Genomic DNA, 24,505 nt, shown 5'->3' on the forward strand with positions numbered 1-24,505 from the left:
CGAAAGAATTATTTGAAGATGCGACAAATTGTGAATATTCCTAATAGATGGAAAACATGTATGAGCATTACACAAGCACATGGAATTTTCACTCTGATTTCTGTTGAAGACTTGGGTAGAAATAGTATTGGTGCTATGGTTGCCAACTGTTTTTGAAGAAAATATGGGAGACTAAGTGGTCTACAATATTTCACCTAAAAAATTGAAAAATTATTCAATTCAGTTAGCGGCACTAAAAACAATTTTATTCTACATTTTGGCAGTTAGGCTTAAATTAAAGTATTTTGAGATATTTTACCTAGCGTAATAGTTTCAAACAAATTGTAAAAATGTCCTACATGAGTAATTGAAGTTGACTGTGATTTGCAGTTCTGATTTGATTAAAGTGTCGCGCTCCTTTTTTGGACATCTGAGGATTGCGAGACTTCATATGTGAGTATAGGTATATATCAATGTTAACAAGCTTGTTAAAATTGGCCATAAAGTCATTTAAATATGTGCTCCTGCATATATGACTTACCAGTGTATGTCTAAAATGCAGGTAGCAGGCCATTGATGATATAATGAGGAGAGTTTGGCTGGCACCGTGCATCGTGTCCCAGCATAGCTCAGTTGGAAAGAGCGCTCAGCACGCAGAGTTGAGAGGTCCTGGGTTCGATTCCCGGTGCTGGAACGAATTTTTCTCAAAATTAATAGGTATCTACATGTTGACTACTAACAAAAAAATAGTAGTCTCGATTATTTAATGAGGTTGGCGAGACCTCATATATGAATGTATGTATATATATGTTCACTTACTGTTCATAAAAGAAAACACTCTTTGTATAAGCTTAGCTGCACATTTCAGTCCATCTCTGGAACAACAGAATCCATCATATAAATCACCTTCAACTATGTGAAAATTAAATGTTTCAATTAATTTTTACATTATGTAAAAATAAGGTAGAAAAAGGCTCAAAGAGAAGAGAAATGCGGAAGTCGGGAGACTGTTAAAAATTGGATGGTGCTGTATGTTCAAAAATGGGCGAACCAATGTCCATGATGAAGAGAGAAGTGGTCGACCGAGTATCGTGAATGCAGATCTGATTCGTTTGGTTGACGAAAAGGTTAGAGCAAACCGCAGATTTCCCATGTCAGAGCTGAGTGGGGATTTTCCACAGTTTAGTCGTACTCTTCTGTACAAAATGATTACCAAAGATTTGGGCTACTGGAAACTTTCTGCCAGATAAGTGCCTAAACTTCTTTCTGAGGAACAAAAGGCTCAGCGAATGGGAGCAGCACTGTCCTTTCTTGAGCGTTACAAAATAGAAGGCGATGCTTTTCTCGATCAGATTGTGACAGGAGATGAGACTTGGGTGCGTATGTGAATGCAGAAACAAAGCTTCAATCAATGCAGTGGGACCATACTCACTCCCTGAAAAAACCCACAAAGTGTCGTCAAACACTTTCCACGAGGAAACCTATGGCAACTGTGTTCTGGGACAGAAAAGGAATTTTGCTAGTAAAGTTCTTGGAGAGGAATGCCACAATTAACGCTGAGTGTTACTGTAACACACTAACAAACTTGAAAAGGGCCATTCAAAACAAACGTCGTGGCATGTTGAGCTCTGGGGTGATTTTCCTGCATGGCAACGCCCGGCTGCATACAGTGCATCGTAATGCGACCAAACTGCAAGAGTTCAACTGGGAAGTATTGGATCATCCTCCCTATAGCCCAGATTTGGTGCCTAGCGATTACCATCTCTTCATGCATATGAAGACGTGGCTTGGCTCGAAGTGCTTTGACGATGACGAAGAGTTGAAAACCAGCGTCGTAAGTTGGCCGAATTCTACGATTGCAGAATTTCAAAGCTCGTCAAACGCTATGACAAGTGTCTCAATGTGACTGGGAACTGTGTGGAAAAATAAATTAGAGTGTACAATTTCAAACGTATTGTAACCCAATTCTGTAACATCATTCACAGGTTTGTAAGAAATAAACGGTTACTTTATGAATAGCCCTCGTAGAACAAAGATACATATTGTTTGCGTAGGCTTCCACGGCTGGTGTACATGGTGTGTGGATAAGCTTCAGGGCTTCTACCGCGTTGTCTTGGTGTTATTGGCTGACGTTTCGACTGCTGTGTTGTGGTCATCTTCAGAGCAGTTGTTGGATGCTCTGCTCTGAAGATGACCACAACACAGCGGTCGAAACGTCAGCCAATAACACCAAGACAACGCGGTAGAAGCCCTAAAGCTTATCCACACACCAAAGATACATATTGCTTTTTATATAAAAACATTCTAGCATCCCCAGAAAGAGTAAGTTACATACTCGTGCTCAGAGGGCATTCCACATAACGTTAAGATATTTTATTAAATACTATAACAGAGTAAAAAATAAAAAAAATAAAAAAGAACAAGAAAAAACATATTACAATAATTTAACTTTAAATTTTCTCTCTACACAGCAATTTTTAATTAAATTTTTTAAATAAGGAGCATTAGTAAATTGTATATTTGGGAATTTAGCTATTAAGTTACCATGTTATAAAGCCTTGGACCGAAGTTGCTGCTGTGATTATATGCTACAGCTGTGATACATTTAGGTTCTGTTAAGCATGATATATGTTTTCTGATCTTTTGGTTTTATATTTGTCAGTGATGTCAAAGCAAGCGCATTTTTCTGACCTTGACATCATGCACAGGCATCAAGCGCTAAGTATGGAAAGAGGAAGGATTGTGTACATAAGTAAGCAGCCTGTAGGATTAAGAAAACAGTGGTGCACAAACTTCAAACAGAACGTGACATTTTATGTCGTTATTTTTATATGGCTTCTTTCTGTTTGATATTATCTACATTGTCTGTAAAACAAAAGTACTAATACCAATTTGTTAATATTGCAGTTGTGTTTTAAATGTTAATAACATAATAAAGAGATAAGAAGGAATATTCACATAAATTCCATAGTAGTACAACTATCCTGTACTAAATGGATGAAACACATCATTCATAAAGAAAGTGATATCCCAAAAAAAGAGATTGGGTATGACATGACAAGTGTAATTGATTAAGTGTAACTAATATTCCGTAACAAAACTCTTATCGCATTATGCTTTTAAGGTGCTATTGGTGAGCAACTTCCTATCATCAGAATATTAAATTATTTTCTCGAAATGTGCTGAAGCTATAGAGCTGACATTTTTACAATACATGGGGACGCATCTTTTGCTTATGATGTAACAGTAGTTGCTCTGTTAATAATTCATTTCCATCCGAATATTTTCAAAACTTTCAATACACTATCTTCAGTAATATGCATTTACGGTATATTAAATTAACGAAAACATTCTGTAAGGCTACTAAATAAATAGGCCTATATCTGAAAATTTCTGTTTTCTATAAAGAAAGTTGAGAAAATATTTCTTTTGAACAATCAAACTTGTGAAAAGTGAACATTGAAATTAAAACTTACATTCTTATAATGTACTCATACTTCCAGACAAATCTAAAAATTAACATGGATACAGTTTTAATAAGTTCTCTTCCCTTTATCTATTGAATCAGTGCTGGCCATCCCTGAACATAGCTCGACCAAGCGGCATATACGACCTCTTTCTTCTGTCTCTTCCCTTTCAGCTGTAAAGTGCTCAGGGTCTCCTGAGCTCTAAAGCGCGCGCTTGCTCCTGTGGGCATCAATTGAAATCACTGATTTATGTGAATATAAATTAAATATATTTCGGTTTTTATGTACGAAATTCAATAATACATTGTTATAAATTTAATGGAAGTCAAATATTTTAAATCCTGAATACAACAGTTCTGAAGGGTAATCAAGAGTTTATTAAGGCATAATTGTATTATTCTTTTTTGTAGCAGAGTTATTGGCATGAGGGAGGTACTATTAGCATTGTATTAACTTCGCACTTTCTTAAACATCAACCATAGTACACCAACTATTTACTTTTCTTACACATACTGCTACCACCACCATCATTAAAAATTTTCATCAACACTTCAACCATTAATGCTTCATTATACTACTCTGATTGCTCTCTGCAATTTGTTTAGTTGGTTATTTAACGACCCTGTATTAACTACTAGGATATTTGGCATTGATTGTATTGGTAATAGCGTGATGGTATTTGGCAAGATGAGGCCGAGAGTTCACCATAGATTACCTGACATTCGCATTCGTCTTATGGTTGGAGAAAACCTCGGAAAAAACTACCAGTAATGAGCACAAGCTGGAATCTAACCCATGCCCAAGTGCAACTTTGGATCAGCAGGATCCTTGTCCTTGTAAGCTTTTTATTTGTTATACACATTAATGGTAACATTTTCACAATTCACTTTTTTGCTTTAAAAAGCTAACAATTATTGTGTCTACTTACTGATTGATGTCCACGTTTTTCTTCAGTGATACCGTACACCGCAGCATAGAATAATGAATCCACAGAGAACTTGATTTCTTCTTTTCACTTTTCATTGAAAAATATTCCAGCATAAACTTTTCAGAAATATTCTCTACTTTTTTTTTTACACCACTCTTCAAACTTCTTATATTCCTCTTCATACCTCTGTCACGATTTTGTTGGAATTAATAAATCAGTACAGCTGTTAATGCAATACCATTGACACATATTTATAAATAGTCATGGTGACAGTACCGACAATAATAACATTCTTCAAATGTTTCTTGTACATGGCCCTCTATATGAATCGATCACCTACAAAGCAAATGTATATAGCTTCAAATGTTTCTCGTATAAGGCCCTCTATATGAATCGATCACCTACAAAGCAAATGTATATAGCTGGCAATAAAAATTTTACATTTAGACAATATTCAATTTTACATTATTTTTTTTATCAAAGCAGATGAAACTTTGTACGGTACACATGTCGTAACTTCATATTACAATAGTAGACTGGTTATCAAACTCGGCCTGCAGCCTTGTTTGGTTTGTTTTGTGCATTTATAATCGTTAGTTGAGTGTTTAGTTTTGTGTTGTGGGTTTATATTCGTTTGCTGAGTGTTCCATTTACACAGAAACATTTACATAGACCTAAAAATAGTGAAATAAGTATAGTTGTAGTGTTCTGTTTATTTATAGTTGTTATATTTAGTTGGATAAGTTGTCAATTATGCCTAAGAAGAAAAGTATTAGATCTGTACTTAGTTCTGCTCTGAATGAAAGAAGATGGGGTCCTAAAACAGTGAAACAAATTGAGAAAAAATTCTCGTTTTTCATGAAATTGTTCAAAGTGACCACCAACAGCATCCAAACACTACTGATGCCGCTGAACTGCTCCACGAACTAAGTTCCGTAATGTGTCCAGTGTCATAGCTGCACATGACGTTAAATTTTGATTTGTTCTCGTAGCACATCCAGTGTAGCTGGCGTTTTCCAATAAACAACATCCTTTAGGGTCCCCCATATGTAGAAATTGGTGTTAGGTCTGGGGACTGTGCTGCGTACTCGACAGCACCTCTTCGACCTATCCATTAAGCTACAATTTCCCCGAAAATGAGAATTTTGTCTGAATTTGTTCTTAAGTTATTTATAAACAAACAGTGTATACTTTTTTTGGGCTAATCTGTATTTTAAGTCATGTTATGTTACATTAAAATTAAATTTCAAATCAAAATTCTGAAGAAATTTTAAGAAAACAGTAATAATAAATCTTGGTCAGTATTACTTACTGAAAAAGAATATATAAGGTATCTGATTCTTTTCGACATGATTCAGTAGCAAAATTTCGGATGCTAACTGGTCATGACTGTTTGCAGCACCCTGTTTAAAATTGAAATTTTTTGTTCACCAAAATGCATCCTGTGTAATCTAGAAGACTCTTTGATGAATCAAGAACATTTACGAAAATGTCCAGCTTTGGCATCAGATTTTTTGGATTCGGACTCTAAATTATACTGCAAAGTTAGAAGGTGAATGGAGAACTTCCAAGTGTCTGGGCAATAGATACTGCTGCTGCTACTATGTTACATTAAACCAAGTTTTATTTAATTTCTATTTCGACATGTACAAAACACAGTTCTGAAGAATTCATTTATGCTTTAGATTGCATTAATGCAATTTCTCCAAAGTATCATTTGTCTCTACTTGGCAATGCATAAACAATGTCACATTACAAAAATTCTGCTAACAAGTTTGGAGTTAGACCTTCTATATAACCTTAAATTATATGTGTTTTTTAGGTTTTCACGGTGAATGTGATTTGGATATTGCACTATGTCCTGGAGCTAACATTTCTAACGTTTCGAAACTACATACAGGTTCCATGATCAGGGCAGAGAGCCTAGGCAAGACCAGACAGTTCGCCTACTCTGCTGGGCATGTAGCGCCTGGCCGTTCCACGTGCTGAGCTCAAATGACAAATTCTGAGGGGAATATCTGTCAGTGACTAAGCTCTTAAGAGGCTTTTGAGGCTCATATAGCCTACCGGTACATATATATTCTTATATGAGGTCTCGCCATCCTCATTGAATAATCAATGAATCGATTCCAGGTGCTGGAACGAATTTTTCTCAAATTAATAGATATTTACAGTATAGCTATCAGAATGCTGCATTGGAGTTAAATCGCTCGCTTGAACTTGGTCGAGTGTCGCACCCTTGAGTGAGGTAAGATCGGTCGTGATACGCTCGTAATAAATAGAAGCACAGTACAAGGTCACCTCACCAACATGTCTTATCTTGTATGGAAGGCGGCAAATAAGATACACATATGTTTTGCTCACACGGTAAAAATAAGGCTTTATTTTCTGCGTTTATGACAAACGTTTAATGGAACAGTCAGTGGAACGTACCAAAACAGGAACATGAAGTTATAAATAGAATAGTATGAAAAACTTCGATATACAGTTATTATTGCTAATTCATAATTATTCAGTATTTGATTTACCACATATATAATTTGATAGGTCCATACATAGATGACTGAACGAATTGAGCAAAGATACTGCATCAAATTTTGTCTAAAGCTTGGTGATTCTCAAAGTCAAACAATTCGTAAGATTCAGCAGGTGTTTGGGGAAGATGTGATGGGTGTAACACAAATTATGGAGTGGTTCAACCGACTCAAAGATGGCCGCACATCAGCGGAGAGTGAGCAGCATTGTGGCAGGCCCCAAACTGTTCGGAGTGGAGCCGTTGTTGAGAGGGTGCGAAATTTGGTGATGGCAGATCGTCGTTTGACCGTGCGGGAGATTGCCGAAGAGATTGGAGTGAGTAAAGATTCTGCACATGCAATTTTGCGTGATGATTTGAACATGAACCGAGTGGCTGCGAAATTCGTGCCCAAGTTGTTGTCCCCGGAACAAAAAGACCTCCGTCGTGACGTTGCACAGGACCTTCTGGACACCGCCAACACTGATCCTGGGTTTCTGAACATCGTGATAACTGGAGATGAGTCATGGGTGTACGGGTACGACCCAGAAACAAAAAGACAGTCGTCGCAATGGAAGCATCCCGAGTCTCCAAGGCCGAAGAAAGTGCAGCAGGTGCGAAGCAAAATCAAGGTGATGCTGACTGTTTTCTTTGATGTCCGTGGAATTGTGCATCACGAATACGCACCGGAAGGACAAACGGTGACAAAGGAGTACTATCACGATGTTCTCCGGCGACTCCGTGATGCAGTTCGGCGCAAAAGACCAGACATGTGGACGGCGAACAACTGGCACTTGCATCACGACAACGCCCCCGCACATTCATCCCAATTGATCCACACTTTCTTGGCCAAACATGGAATTACAACCGTTCGCCAACCTCCCTACTCTCCAGACCTGGCTCCTTGCGACTTCTGGTTGTTTCCAAAATTGAAGACACCACTGAAAGGATCCCGTTTTGAGAGTAGAGAAGAGATAATGCGGAACGCGACGACGGAGCTGAACACCATTCCAAAAGAAGACTTCCAGAGGTGTTTCCGGCAGTGGAAGGATCGATGGGCTAAGTGTGTGCAAGCACAAGGGGCCTACTTTGAAGGGGATTAGGGTCCCAACCCCGTCAGGTGTTTGAAATATTTTTTCTGGCTAAAGGTCGGATACTTTTTAGACAGGCCTCGTATACTTAATACACAATTACAGTTCAATACCCACACATTATTCGACATCATGATACATAGCACCAAACAAACACCCCCACCATAGGAGCAACTCACCCCCACCCCTACAACTGACGAATGCAAATGGCAGTATGCAAGATCAACAGGAACATCAGTAGTTCGTAGGATACTGAAGATGATGCAGAACCGGCATCAAAACGGGCTGTCTGTCTAAGGTACATAATCTTTTTAAAAAATTTTAACACTTTTAACGTGTATTTAAACAATTATAAATTTTTTAAACAAAGTGTTAACATGAACCAGAATCAATGACATTAAAAGTAGCTCGTGATTCAGCCAGAAAACAAGCAGAAGAGAACAGTAATAGAGACAATTTTATAGATTGGAAGCTTGTAAAGTGGCCACATTTAAGAAAGAAGTACTCTCAGCCAAAAGGCTAAGTTTTAACAATTTCATCTCTAAAATGGTCTATAGAAAAGATGGTATAAAAGCTTACCCGAATTTATATCTAATATCACAAAGAGTAATCCACCAAGTAACTCACTTATAATTTACAAAAATACACAACTAACAGACCCCCAGGTTATTGAAAATGCCTTTCTAAGTACATATGCAATAATACATAGAATCACAACAACTCATAAAAAGTTAGAAAAAAGCATGAAAAAAATATGAAGGTGAACAAAAGAAGTGTGTTTGCATGAACACAAGAGAAGTGTTTGTTGCTAGTTTCACAATCTATGAACTAGATGCAGCTATTGGGACTCTTAAATGCAATGAAGTCTCTGGTCCAGATTTAATTCATTCAGAATTTATCAAGAACCTTGGAGACAAGTCTTAAAAACCATACTGAACGTTTTACAGTACCAGGATCTGCTAACTGAAAAAGAAAACCATTACCAGTATTATACCCATTTTGAAGAAAGGTAAAACTTCATCTAATATTAATAACTACAGACCTATTTCTCTGACAAGCCAGATATGGAAAATATGGAAAGAATGATTGCTGCACATCTCAATTCGTTCCTTGAATCCAACAACTTGTTTTCAAAATAGCAATCTGGGTTTATACAATACCACTCACCCAGTGGTGATATTCAAAAAGTTTAACAATCAGTTCTCTCGTGTATGTTAAACATATACAGTATATGCCCATGGTAATTCCAAATATTACCTAGAAATATTTTAACAACCGGTTCGTCAATACTGGTGCGAGCTGGCCGAATATCACCACTGCACTCACCTAACGAACAAGTTGTTTATTTCAGTCAGAGTGTTAAAAAAGCCATGAACAAAAAAGAACAGACTGCAGTTGTTCATATTTAAAAAAAATTTCTTGAGTTGTCAGATTTCTGTCATCACTTACTTTTTAGTTTCACAAAAATTAGACTTCAACAAACAAAATTTGATAACACAATCTCAAGGGAAAAAATGGAACTCTCTGCATCATAATCCACAGTTAATTCCCAATTTACCGCGCAAATCGTCTGTAATTGCATTTAGATTGGCAACAGGCCATGACTGTTTGGCCAAGCACCTGCATAGAATTGGACTATATCAATCCCCTAACTGCTCATTGTGCAATTCAAATCAAGAAATGGATTCTGAACACCTCAAAATCTGTGCTTCAGTGGCTGACCATGACAATATCTTTGAAAAATATTGGAGTGCAAGAGGTTAAATGACTTTATTGTCAAACACCTGGCATGAGAAAACAACAACTTACTTACAAATGGCTTTTAAGGAACCCGGAGGTTCATTGCTGCCCTCACATAAGCCCGCCATCGGTCCCTATCCTGAACAAGATTAATCCAGTCTCTACCATCATATCCCACCTCCCTCAAATCCATTTTTTATATTATCCTCCCATCTACGTCTCGGTCTCCCCAAAGATCTTTCTCTCTCCAGCCTCCGAAATAACACTCTATATGCATTTCTGGGTTCGCTCATACGTGCTACATACCCTGCTCATCTCAAACGTCTGGATTTAATATTCCTAATTATGTCACATTATCAATATTCCCTTCAGGTAAAAATTAATTATGATTACATTAGTAATTCAAATTATTATAATCAATAATATTCATAATAATACATGCACACACTTATAAATGCTATCACTGAATATCTATACATAAAACTTCCCTAGAGGAACACAAAGAGATTCACTACAAGCACCTATTGGCGAGCGAACGACTGACAGAGAGAAATGTTTTGCAAGTGGACTTTATGCCTGACCAGGAACCAGTACCTGCGTTTTAAATCTCAACAGTTGCGAGGTTGTCAAATCTTTTGCGAGAGTTGTACCAGTAAACTTTTTGTTTTTTGTTTTTTAATTTTCTCATGTATCCCTTAATGAATTTATTCTTTTTAGCCTCATTTTTTATATTACAGAGAATGGATTTTGCTTCTGCATTGAACTGACGCACACTTCAATCCTATTGGTATTATATTTGCCTCTTTGTCTCATTATATGGTTTTTTTGCTTCAGTAAAGTCTCATTTTACAAACCTATGGATCAACAATTGGCTCTCTTCTGACAAAGGAAAAATTTTACAGTCTGTACAAAAGAAACCAAATGACCTGGAAATGTACAAAAACTTGCACAGACATGTTCAAACATTTTTAACAAGAGCCAGAACAGGTCACATTGTCACTCAATTATACCTACACCGATTTCACATTTCTGATAATCCTACTTGTCTGTGGTGTAATAATCATGATGAAGATCTGGAACACATTCTTCTATACTGTCCATCCATAAACCACAAAAGAAGTAAATTAAAATCATCAGTACCAGTTGCAGAAGACACAGCCCTGCAGTATATATTGACTACACCCCACCTCTGGCTACTAGCAACAGGCATCTATAATGAACACCGATCAAAATACCCCTCATTTCTCGTGAAAAACAACTGAATAGACTGTTGTCAGCAAACAGCTGGATACATTAAGAAGATTGATTGATGTATCCCTTAATGAAATAAGCTGAAAATTTACAAGGTTTTTATTCACATCTTCATTCACAAAAACCACTACTTGAAATAAAAATTTTTTCTGCCATATCTTAAAATTTCGAAATTTTGGAATCTTTTTTTTGTACAACCAAACATCATTTCCCCCTTAGCTCCCACAATTTTAAAAGTATTTTTAAACTCTTGTGTCCATCCTGTTCCAGTAGGTTGTGGCAGCAGTGTGAATTAATATCATCCAATTATTTGTAGTGTTACTGTAGTTAGTAATTTTTAAATTTTTTAAATTTTCCTGAAAATTTTCATTCAAATATTTTTTTTATTTCTTCTATTAGTAATAAGATATTAATTTACATTTTGGATCATGATATATATATCATCCACGTAAAATTTCATGCAATTATCTTTAATAGTTTCTTCATTATGAGGGAAATGGTTTGAAAATTTTAAAAAATTTTAACTTTCAGAGAACAAGCGACAAACTTACAGACAGGTGGTGTTGACTAGAACTCTCTTGGTGCATATTTTGGGCCATAGCTCGGAAACTAATTTAGGAATTTATCAAATTCTTTCACAGACAAAAAGAGAAAATTCTGTACTCCAGATTTTGGACAAAATAAAATATATCTGTTTTTTGTATCAGTTAAGCTGGAAGTTCCCCCTAAAATAATTTTAGGTTACTTTTGTAATATTAGGAGAATCAGTATGAGCATTAAAAAATATATAACCTAGAACAGAATTTCAGCAGTATAACAAGTCGATAATGAATGTATTCTGGATTTCAATCAAAAATATATGGCAATCCTACATAACAAGATAATCCTGTGCTGTCCAGCAATGGAGGAAAACATATTGGGGTTTTAGTTCGATGGTGTGTGATCTGTCACTGGTATGTTTACAAAACTTTCGTCTGTTAGTACGTGTTGTAGATAGAATAATATTATTTTAGTGTATTTGACCGTTTGTAAGTAGTATAAAGGAATGTATAGGCCTACAGAGAGTTCCCATGCAGACCAGTCCCACTCCAACCTCCAACAAATCTGTTGTAGGATGGCAAGTGGTCAGGTGTACTGACAAGTCTGTGCATACTTCTCTACACTGACAAGTCCCACTCCACTCCTTACCACTTAGCTCCCTCAGGACAGGTGCTCTGCACTACTGTCATTAAGCCGTTGAAACATTACTACCTGGGACTGTTCTGTATAAGAACTCTCTGTAAGTTATATATAAGAAAATAAGTGAATACAGCCTACCGGTAGGCCTATAATACATGCTGGTTCAGTGAAAATAGAATATATTATGTTAGTAGGGTAAATAATTGTAAAATTTGATGAAAAGATTGAAAAATTTCCGTAACAAGGGCAAAAGACCCTTTAAACAGAGTAATAAATCTAGGGTTTTGATAAAGAAATGGTGAAAACCTAACCTAAAAAACAGTGAAGAATGGGTTTAAACTGAAAATATGGAAATATTATAACAAAGAACTTCACCTGTGGTAGAATCTGTTCCATCTACAACAAGTGCTAGTCATAAAAATCCCAATTATAGAGCTTTCGAGATTATAGATTCAGGCATAATTCAAACAGATCTTGACTGTGCAAAGTAATGTTGTGTTTTCATTGTGGTAAGGGAACTCTAAAGACAAAAATAACTATAATATCAGGCTTTGCCTTTAAAATATTAGTAATCTGTCAGAGTTCTGGCACCTCACTGTTGCATTTTTCACCAAAGAACCGAAAAATGTGTGAATAATTGCTTTTTAACATTTTTTTTTAATTCTGCTTAGACCTTGAAAGTTTTAGATCAGTGATCATCAACTCGCGTATGAGCGGGCGTGGGCAGTGCTTGGCTGATGCGTGCTTACTGTACCAGGCAGAGGACTAGTTTGTGACGTTGTGTTGTAGTGAACAGAGGCGGTTCTTGCCATCCATTCAAACAAGAGATGTAAGGAGCAGAAAACACTTCAAAACGTAGGCCACACTGAAGAAATACAACTTACAGATGCATTATACAACTAACAGGAACGAATATGGCAGATACAAAGAGAAGAGCGTGCAGCATTAATTCAACAATTCAAGGAAACTGAGCTAGAAGTTGTTTAAGATCACAATGTTAGTGAATCGGCTGTGCGACTCAGTTATAAAATTTCACTTGTAATAGTAAAATATTAGAAACCTTTTAAAGATTGAAAATTTGAAGAATGTTTAATTATAACTGAAGAATTTTTCTCACAACAAGTGTAGGAGTTCGAATCTATCAGTTTGTGTCCTTCCACTATGATGCATCCCATCCGAGGTCTAGCCAAGGACGTTCAGGTGCAATTAGTAATTGTTTGTCAGTCTTTCATTTGTTATTCTTTGGCAGTAGATGAAAATACTTATGTGAGCGATAATCCCCAACTGGTGATTTTTGTAAGAGGCGCTATTGAAAACCTTTAGGTTAAGGAGAGTTCTTATATATTGTTCTCATAAAAGATACTACTACTGGTTCCGATATTTTCATGTAGAGGCTGTAGAAATTATTTTGGACTCCCTTGGAATAAACTTATATCCTTGGCAAGCAATGGTGCTCATGCCACGGTTGGAAGTAAAACGGGTGTAATAAGGAGTCTAAGGGACAAAGTGAAAAGCGTTAATTTATCCCATGAAATTATTTCTTAGCGATCTGTCATAATATAGTAAAGTGCGGTGACTAAGTCGTGGCAAATTATTGGATAGGTTCTTTGAACTGAGGGAGGAAACATCATCGTTCACGGAGGAAGAAGAAAAGTCTGTATCATAAGTGAAAAATGAAAAAATGGATTTGTGAACTTGCCTTCTTAATGGAATTACCTGAATGCTTTAAAGTGTTTTCTACAAGGTAACAACAAGATTATTACAAAGTTATATGACAGTGAAGGCGTTTAATATGAACCCATCTCTAATTATGGAACCTTAGCTTAACTGAAAGGATAAGTTACATCACATTTTTCAAAATTAACAACGATATAGGCATACTAGTTTCTTAAGACTTTGGATTTCGAAGAATACATTCACACATCATGCAATGTGCGCCAGGAATTTGATTCGAGATTTAAAGACTAGGAAAATTTTCGATTTGATTTTCGATTATTATTCGTAATTGGAACTTATTGATTTACTTTATGATAGTGAATTGAAGGACAAATATCAAAACAAAAGAAGTTGTTTGACTTTTATATGAACTTTCCATGTGTTAGATTTCCCCGATTGTACAGACATACATTTTCGGATTCACATATCTGTGGGAACAGTAATTTTTTCCTATGATGAAGATAAACAAGCCATGTCATGGAAGCCAAGTATCGGATCACAACTTAAAATGTGCTGTCACATTTTGCACTATACAAACAATAGTTCCAAATGTTGAGAAATTGCTGAGGGGAAAGAGAATTAAACAAATCCCGAAAAATCAGTGCTAATGCCATGTTGAGTGGCCTGAATGGAGTTAAATTTCTGCATTACTATTCCTAGGGTTTTTATGTGTTTTGTTCAACATTTTCTTTAACAGAAGCATTTGCAGTAATTGCCATGCATTGCCCGAATAATTAACACGAAATGTGTATTATATTTCTGAAAGTAATTATAAACTTATTAACTTCTAACTTTGTTGAAAATAGGCTACAATGTTTTTTTTTTTTTTTTCAAATTGCTTAAGATAGTTTATTTAGATATTTCCATTCAGCCCGTAAAACAGTGGTCCCCACCTCCTATTCTACAGAGAGTTCCTCGTAGCAGGGCAGGTAAGACGTTCAGTGGCGGGACCACAATATGAATTTACTGCATAGGTTTATGATTGTTTTCTGATGAAAAAAGATACGGGCTGAATGGAAATATCTAAATAAAATATCGCAGATGGTGCGATAGCCTCAGCTCTTCTATCAGAAATGGTTCCCGTGCCAGTTAGTATACAAGTCTACCCAGAGGGGGCCATTTTTGACACCCCAAGTACTCTTTTTAGGAACGTGGCTTTTACTTTCTCCAGTTGTTCTAGATCTTTCTTCTTCAGATATATCCATACTATTTGCAGGCCGTAGGCGAATATTCGAAAATTTTTTGTGGTGAATAGCTGTTTTGCTGCGTCCAGAGATAGTCTATTTATGAGTTTGATGTCACTGATGGCTCTTATGGCTGCGACTGATTTTTCCGCGATATGTTTGCTGAAGCACGTGCCCGTTGTTTGGAATTTTACTCCGAGGTATTTGTAGTGGCTTGATTGTTTCAGTGGTTCTTGTCCGTAATACACCAGTTCATGTGTTGCCACTCTTCCTCCTTTTCTGAAGACCATCTGCAAAGTCTTGTTTTTGTTTATGCGTAGTGCGTTTTCTTCTGTCCATGCTATGAGGGTGTTGAAGCTTTCTTGTAGATCTCTATGTTCCGTCACGCATAGGACCATATCATCTGAGTACAAGTATATGGTAGCTTTACAGGTTGCTATTTTCAGCGCTTGGACGACATCTGCCGTGGTGATATTGAATAGCAGAGGGCTTATTGGATCACCTTGGAGGACTCCATTCGTTTGAACTATAGGTGTCGATGTCGTTACGTTGTCGTCTATGGTCACCCTGTTGACTGTCATAATACACCTGATGATGTGGGTCAGGTAGGTGTCTCCAATTATCGTTTCGAGCTTCTTCATTATGATCTGTCTGTCGAGCAGATCGAAGGCTTTTTTGAAATCGATAAATATTGTATATAGTTTCCCTTTGGGATGTCTGAGTGCCACTTGGATGTCGGACAACAGGTTGTTTATGGCATGCAAGGTGGCTCTCCCCTTCCTGGGATCCTTTTGTCTGTCAGGTCGTATAGCCTCTTTGTCAGAACTTTTGAGAAGACTTTGAATAGTGGATTCTCCAGCGCTATGCCTCTGTAAGTATCTGGCAAGGATGTAGCACCTTTGCCTTTATAAAGAACTTTGATGGTGGAGTGTCTCCACTTTTCCAGAATGGTGCCGTATTCCAGGCACTTGTTGAATAGCTGAGTCCATGTCTGGATTAGGTGCGGTGCTGCCAGTTTAAGGTGCTCGTTTGCAATGCCGTCCGACCCTGCTGCTTTTCTAGTTTTTGTTCCCATTATAGCAGCTAATATCTCTTGCTCCGTTATTTTTGGGAATATTGGGTGGTGATTGCTTTGTACCGGCAGCGCTGCATCGCTTCTACTCTGGTTCAGAATCTCACGAAAGTGGTTTACCCAAATCTGCATTTGTATCATGTTTGGAAAGGAGGGTCTTGTTGTCTTGAGGGCCGTAAAAGGACCGTCCATTGCAAATTTGATCAGTTGTTGCGCTTCCTTTTCAAGATGGCTCGCCCTTTTTTCTCTCAGTAGTTTCTTGTAATGTCTTCTTTTTTCGTTATATTGCTTCAAGATTTCTGTATTTGACGAGTTCCTTGCTCTGTGTAGGAGTTTAAGGACTTTCTGCCTTTCTTCATAGCACACTCTGTCAAACCAGGCTTGAGATTTCCTCTTCGGGAGTTATTGAGTTATTATACCTAGTAACAATAGGTCTATAAGTTTGCAATAATGATGTATCGTAACACTTGGTTTTCACTCACATCCTTGTTGGCAGTCATTCCAGGATGCAGAGTTTGGTGTGAGATTTGTGGCAGAAGTCTCTAAACCTCTAAAGGCATGGCTACGACCTTGACTCGGAAGCTTGAGGGGGACTAGAGAGGAGATATCAATTCACTAAATCTCAGTATGAAACAAGGCTAGACTTCCGCCACAACAATATGTTGCGCTATATTGGTGTTCTGGGGGTGATGATGGTCGCCTTCTCGTGGTGCCCCCTGAACTATGTTTAATGAACATAGAAAAAAACGACCATCCAACATGCTCAAATGACAAATACAATCCGAAGTAAAATATTCCGGAGGTGAAAAAGTCCCCTCATTTGGATCTCCGGATGGGGATTATTTTAGCATCACATAACAAGACAAAACACAATATAATTCTACCTCAGCTGAAGGTCTTACAGTGGAATGCTGGAGGCCTTAATCAAACCAAGATAACTGAAATACATAAAATTCTAATAGATAAAGACATTGATATGTTTGCAATAATGGAAGCCAATGTTACAGCTCAAAAATTACAGTTCTTTGTTTTCAAGAACTACAATACATTTCTACAACCTAAAGCAAGACAAAGAACTAGTGGCATACTAGTTGGCATCAAAAGAGGAATAACTTCAACATTTAACATTGTTAAACAAATGACTAAGGAAGACAAATCTGAAGTAACGAATATATTATCCAAATCTGTCTTTCAGGTAGAAGCTCCCTGTGAAGCAGGCTTGAATAATATATTTGTTGCTGTCAGGGGCGTATTTTGTGGACTACCGGGGCTACCAGCGGTAGCCCAAGGAAATTACAAAAGAAAAAGTTTATAATATAACATAATGTAATAATTTTGTATTATTAGTTTTACCACAGTAATTAAAATTAAAGCAATTGTTAGATTTATATGCACTCTCTGCTCTCGAAAAGAAACAAGTTGTCAAGGCGGCATCACTGCAGAAACCGCTGCTACGAGGGGTAGCCTGTGACCGTTCCGCTCACGCTGTCCTGTCGCACAACTGCCTGTCCCCCGCTACCTGTTTCTATCGTGCAGTGTAGGCTGGGTGAGTTGCCGCTCTCGTGATCGGTTTCTTCGAAGGTGCGAAGCAACAATAGGCTTAGTACGCTAGCTCATGAATGTGATTGTGTTCTTGCAGTTCAGTATTTTAAATTTGTGATTTGTTCGAGTGTCTAAGAGTTATATTAATTGTGAATTATTAAGTTTTTAATTTCCCAATTAAGTGATATTGTGAAAAATATGACAGAACAAGTTTCTGGAGAGGTTTGTGTTGAAAATGACTGTGTAATAGAAGGTTTAATAAAAGTGCCTTTTAACCGTCGTACATACAACGAGAAAGTTGAAATTGTGAAAATGGAAAGACCAACTCCTGAGTTAAATTTGTCCATGAACGTAAAAGAAAAACAGCGTGAGTACACACGCCATTTCACTTCAACATCATATGGTAAGTGGAATTGGTTGTGTGGTAGCTCTAAACTGTCTAAACTATTTTGCTGGCCATGTTTGTTATTTAGCCGCGAAACTAATGTGTGGTCAAAAGAGGAGTTTTCTAACATGAACTCCCTTCGAACGGCAGTCCTAAAACACGACAAATCAAAAGCTCATATTTGTAGTAGCATGAACTTTGCAAACTTTGGGAAGACAAGAATTGATTTACAGCTAGATAAGCAAAAAACTCTACACATCAACCACACAATGCTCTTGTGAAAAGAAATCGGGAGATTTTACTGCGTCTTATTAACGCAGTCTACTTCCTAGGAAAACAAGAATTGGCTTTTCGGGATCATAATGAGAGTGTGGAATCAGACAATAGAAGAAATTATATTGAATATTTAAGTTCCTTAAGTGAATTTGACCATTTACTGGCCAATCATCTTGAGAGTTCAACAATATTTCGTGGTACTTCTCCCGCAATTCAGAATTACTTAATATTTGCTATAAGTGGGGTTATGATAAAGAACATAAAATCTGAAATAGAGGAAGCACCTTTTGTGGCTATTGTTGTTGATGACAAGTGATCAGAGTCAATTGTCCACTGTTTTAAGATACGTCGACAGTACTGCCAATGTTCAAGAACGGTTTATAGGATTCACAAATGTCAGTTCGGACAAAACTGCTGCTGCTTTGTTTCAGCATGTGGAAGGTGTTATAGCAGAATAGCTACAATGTCGGCAATAAGTTAATTGCACAGACATACGTTGGTGCTTTAGTTATGGCGGGAAATATTAATGGCTTAAAAACGAAAGTTCAAGAAAAGTATCCTCAAGCACTATTTGTCCATTGTTACAGCCATGTTCTCAATTTAGTTTTGCAACAAACTATTTCATCCATCCCAGAATGCCGCATTTTTTTCAAAACACAGTCGGGTTTAGCTGCATTTTTCTCATCATCTCCTAAAAGATCAGGAAAACTCAAGGAATTTATGAAAAAGAAACTCCCAAAAATAGCACCAACTAGATGGAATTTTACATCTCGGCTTGTAAATACAGTAAAGGAATACAGAGAACAACTGACTGCTTTCTTTGAAAATATCATTTGTAATGACCCTGAAGAAAACTGGGATGATGATGATGTAATTGTGCAGGCTCAAGGATATTTGTATTTTTTCACACAGTTTCAGAATATATTTCTTCTTGAAGTCTATGCTAGAGTGTTCGCACATACAGATGTGCTCTACAATATTCTTCAGACAAAACGTCTAGACATAGCATACTGCTTGCAAGAGGTATCAAAGTTAAAAAATACTATATCCGAGTTCAGACGTAGTGGGTTTCCGTCCATATGGAGTAATATGGAAAATGAAAATTCTTCAGCCAATACAATGGAACCACCATTAAAGCGAAGAAAAGGAGATGATGAATTGAAATACAGGCAGCTGTACTACAGCATACTAGATCGTATGCACATGGAAATTACTGACAGATTTTCTGATTATGGAAAGCTTATAGATTCTCAAAAATTTTTTGCTTATAGAGAAAACTTCCCGAATGAGGCACTAAACAAATTATTTCAGTCCTATAACAGTCACTTTGATCAAGTACGTTTGAAAAATAAATTAAGCGTAATATATTCAGCAGAAGTCTTTGATTTTTCGAACAAACCTATCCACGAAATATTATCTGCCATATATGAAAACCAGCTGAACCAAGTTATTCCTGAAGTCCTTAAATTGGCAACATTAATTGTGACAATACCAGCTACGTCAGCATTGGTAGAAAGAACATTTTCTGTGTTGAAGCGAATAAAATCCTACTGTAGATCAACTCATACACAAGAACGTTTATCCGGCTTGGCACTGATGTCCATTGAAAAGTCATTTCTACAGAAACTTCGCAAGTGGCCCAACTGTAATTTCAATGACGAAGTCATCAAAGTATTTTCGTCCCAATCAAGACGTCTGGAATTCACATATAAATAGGTAAGGAATTTTATTATAGGGATTTTAAAATATATTTTGTGTAATAATAGGGTCAGTGGTAGCCCAGACCCTTAAACCAGTATACGCCACTGGTTGCTGTAGGTACGTTAACAGAAAGCCACAATTTAAGTCACACAGAATTGTGTGCACTCAAAGTTGGGTTTCTGGCGTCTTGTCAAACCATTTGAGTTGTGTGGACTTAAAGGGAAGAATTGTGACGGTGTCTTGTATAGTTCCTGGAGTAGCTCAATCGGTAGAGCATTCATGCGCTAAGCGAAGGGTCCCAGGATCGATACCTGGCCCAGGAACAATTTTTCCTTTGAAATTATTCACAAATCTGAAATTTGTAAAATAGAACTTCGGATAAATAACACTTCAAAATGTATAGCATATATAACCCCCTAATAACAAACCCAATTTGGACAATATAGTAGTTACACCAAAGACTCTCATAATTGGAGACTTCAGTGGTCATTCTAAAGAATGGGGATATTTAGGCATCAATTCTGTTGGCCATTCAATAGAAGATTTTCTTAACACCCAATCAATCCAATTATTATTCAACCCAGAAGACCCTCCAACATATCTTCATTCCCATGGAACATCTAATCCAGATTTAACTCTAATATCTTCAGACATATATAACAAGGCAAGCAGGAAAGTTCTGGAAGACCCTGGACTTGGCCACAAAATCATTGCTACTTCTATTTTACTACATCAGAAACCTACAAACAAATCTTATAACAGATGTTCTTGGAATTTTAAAAAATCCAATTGGACTAAATTTAGAGAAGATCTAGAAAATAACCTCTCCATTAATATGAACGAATCCCCAGACAAATGTAACGACATAATTTGTGCAACTATGCTAAAAGCAGCAAAGAAATGGGTGCCCCGAGGAAAGATCCCAAACTACAAACCTTTCTGGACAAAAGATTTAGAAACATTAAAGAAAGATTATTACAAAACAAAATTATTTCACACATAACAATAAATATTATACACAAACTGAAGGATTACCAATGGGTTCACCTATATCAAGTATATTAGCTGAAATCTTCATTCATAATATAGAACAAACACACATATTAAACACTGACAACAACAAACACGCAGAGAGAATAATGTACTGGCATCGATATGTAGGTAACATAATAGCCCTATATAATGGAAACAAAAGACAAATAGAAAACCTACATCAACAACTCAACAAATGTATACAATAGAAACAGAACGTAACCAAGTTATAAATTTCTTAGACATCACCATAACCAAAACAAATAATAGACATGAATTCAAAATATACAGGAAACCACAACTACAACACACATACAGAATTCATCGAACTATCCTATACAACATAAACATGCAGCTTTCCATACAATGAGATACAGATTAATATTTAACATACCTATGAACAATGACAACTATACTGAAGAACTAAACACAATAAAATATATAGCACAAGACAATGGATATACCCTAACATGATAGATACACTAATAAAAAAGATAAAACAAAAACAGAACAAACCAACACAAACACCGCATGAGAATAAATACATAACATTAACATATCACAATATCAATACTTACAAAATTGCAACTTCATTCAGAAAACTAAAACACAAGATAGCATAGGTACAAAACAAAAACACAACACAGAAATATCTAAATAATCACATCAAATATTCAAATAAATATAATTCAACTGGGGCTTACAAACTAAAATGCAATAGTTGTCCACATTTTTACATAGGACAGACAGGAAGAAAGTGCATATGTAGTAGAAAGTCATAACTTATTATTTTCACAAAGTTCACTTTTTAAACAAGAGCTCAGCACTTTTAAGATAACAAAGAATCAGTTTAAAATATTCACAGACATATCTGTAACACTTTCTGTGATAAGGGTACTTAAAGATGGTGAATTTAACACTGGTAATACAAGGTCTCTAATCTTACCTTAATGGATAGATAAATAAGTGAACTAACAAAGTAAAGAACAGAGGAAGGACTGAAGGAACTAATTAATATATAAACAAGTAGCTTGATGATCAGTCAGTTGGTAACAAATTTGGTTATGGTCATTCCAACCATCATGGATTCTATGAGTCTGGCAGTTAAAAGAATTCTGTGTATGAGACAGAAGTATCTCTTAACACCGAATTCGTTACCTACAATGATGCGTTCATGGTTGAAAATGATGACTGATAGAGCTACATTTGACGTGGGCAAGAAATGAGACCAGTAAATTTTTCGTGGAACTCTAGTAGTCAATAAAGAAATTAATGTAAAAATATATGAAGGGTTCACAACCAGAGTGGACCAAGTCCTTCTGGAATAATTTTGAGAAATTGAGTCTTAAAAGTACCTGACTCATGCTTAGCAACCTTCACTTTCCATAGGAAATGCTGCCCTCTCTGCAGTAACAAATGAGTTATTGACTTAGTTTGTTAAGGCAATGAATAAATCTAAGTTTTCTTCATCTGAGATTGCATTAATCCACAAACTGACCACTGGTAGACTTGATCCACTCTGGTTGTGAGCTCCTCATATATGACAGAAAGAATTGAATGAGGAATTTGAAAAAGGGACCAAGTCCATATTTTTTGTAAATTGAGTTTATGCCCATTTCTGGGTCTCCATACACTCTTCTTGGATTTCAGCATTAAAAGGAACGAAGTCCTTTAGAATGTACACATTTAAATTGTGTATCAACATGTTTGGACTGTTATATATCTTTTTCTTCAAATTTACTTTTCCAGACTTAGTCCCTTTTGAAAATTCCTGATTCAATTATAAAATAGAATTCGAAGGCACAATTAGCTCACCGGATTGTATCGCCACAGCTGATTTCCCTGCATGCCATGACAGGGGAATAAGTTCACTGCAGCCTTGTTCTGTACATCTGACACGTCCCAACACATGGTGCGGCCCTTGGGACGTATGTCTTAGTGCCACGTCAGTATGAAATTCTGTGCAAAACAACCACATCACACTTTCAATGCTCTATTATCATTTACCACTCGGAAATTTTTAGTTATACACTAAAATACGCACAAAAAAGTATGTTTAAACATTAAAAAAGAATACTATGTTATATTTATAAACAGAGCTGCACAAATTTAATATATTGAAACTAATGAAATAATGATTATTGATATCAAGATTACTCATTTTAAGTTATTGAAATTCAGTTCCATGCTCAGACTTTATTATAATTATCTGCACTGTACACCACCAGAATTTTTTCTAAATTCTCCACAATTTCAAGAATTGAAACAGAAAATCAATATCCCAAATTTAAAAGAAAACTTACAAATTAAACCAAACCCCTTAATTCTATTAAATATAGAATATAATCTAAATTTAACAGAAGAAATACTGAAATCAGAAGTAAACACTGAAATAATGGAACAATTGTCTTTAGAGACAATTAATATTAGGTACCCTCCACAAAACTGGCTTCATTTATACACCGACGGATCCTTGATCTCCAGAGGACAAGGTGCCAGTGCAGGTGTTACGTGCTGTCACTTCTCACTTTATAGATCTCTTGGATATGGAACAACAAGTTTTGATGGAGAAATCATTGCAATAAGTGAAAGTCTCAGGAATCTTCTATGCCACATCAATAAATTTAAAAATGCAGTTATATTGTCAGACTCCAAAGCAGCTATTCTATCAATCGTCTCTAAACACACACCTTCATCTCAAACAGCAGAAATAACTAAAATGCTCTCCCAATTAATATCACTCAATAAAAGAATTGTATCCCAATGGATACCATCCCATTGTGGAATCCTGGGAAACGAGAATGCGGATGATTTAGCAAAGAAGAGCAGCACTGCTACTTACAGACCTGTTACTAAATCTACGTATTACTCTGTTAAAAGATTTATTAAATCTACATACTTAGACTTCAACAAACAAAATTTGATAACACAATCCCAAGGGAAAAAAATGGAACTCTCTGCATCAAAATCCACAGTTAATTCCCGATTTACCACGAAAATCGTCTGTAGCTGCATTTAGATTGGCAACAGGCCATGATTGTTTGGCCAAACACCTGCATAGAATTGGAATATATCAGTCCCCTAACTGCCCATTGTGCAACTCAAACCAAGAAATGGATTCGGAACACCTCAAAATCTGTGCTTCAGTGGCTGGCCATGATAATATCTTTGAAAAATATTGGAGTGGGAGAGGTCAAATGACTTTACTGTCAAACGCCTGGCATTAGAAAACAACAACAACATTATCTGGTATAGCAGAGGAGGCAAGATCTGCCCTGCGACCTTATCATGTGCAGTCACCAATGGGTATAAAGGGTCAAGACAGGTTTTAGTCTGAGATGAAATTCCATGTTGGTAGATTTGTACAGTGGCGGCTGATTGGCTGAGGCAAGTGATGCTGGACCTCAGTCACTTTGTTTTCTTAAACTCAAAATTTTAGTGGTTTTTAGT

The 24,505-nt window shown here is 36.5% G+C and overlaps 1 protein-coding gene across 2 annotated transcripts in view; it reads right to left on the minus strand.

Moving 5' to 3' along the window:
• Positions 1-478: 478 nt before the first annotated feature.
• The window catches only part of LOC138715445 (uncharacterized), a 71,949-nt gene continuing 47,922 nt past the window's right edge, over positions 479-24,505 (minus strand). Inside the window, exons 3-5 of one of the 2 annotated variants that reach the window (XM_069848356.1) lie at positions 22,871-23,014; positions 799-854; positions 484-667 (exon numbers count right to left, since the gene is read on the minus strand). In XM_069848356.1, coding sequence (XP_069704457.1) covers positions 844-854; positions 22,871-23,014 — 155 coding nt within the window. In that variant the 3' untranslated portion in view covers positions 484-667; positions 799-843. Of the gene's footprint in view, positions 668-798; positions 855-22,870; positions 23,015-24,505 lie in introns of both variants that reach the window. The other variant, XM_069848354.1, reaches the window with a different exon arrangement.

The sequence above is a fragment of the Periplaneta americana genome, chromosome 15, assembly GCF_040183065.1.
Source record: "Periplaneta americana isolate PAMFEO1 chromosome 15, P.americana_PAMFEO1_priV1, whole genome shotgun sequence".
NCBI classification, from domain to species: Eukaryota; Metazoa; Arthropoda; class Insecta; order Blattodea; family Blattidae; genus Periplaneta; species Periplaneta americana.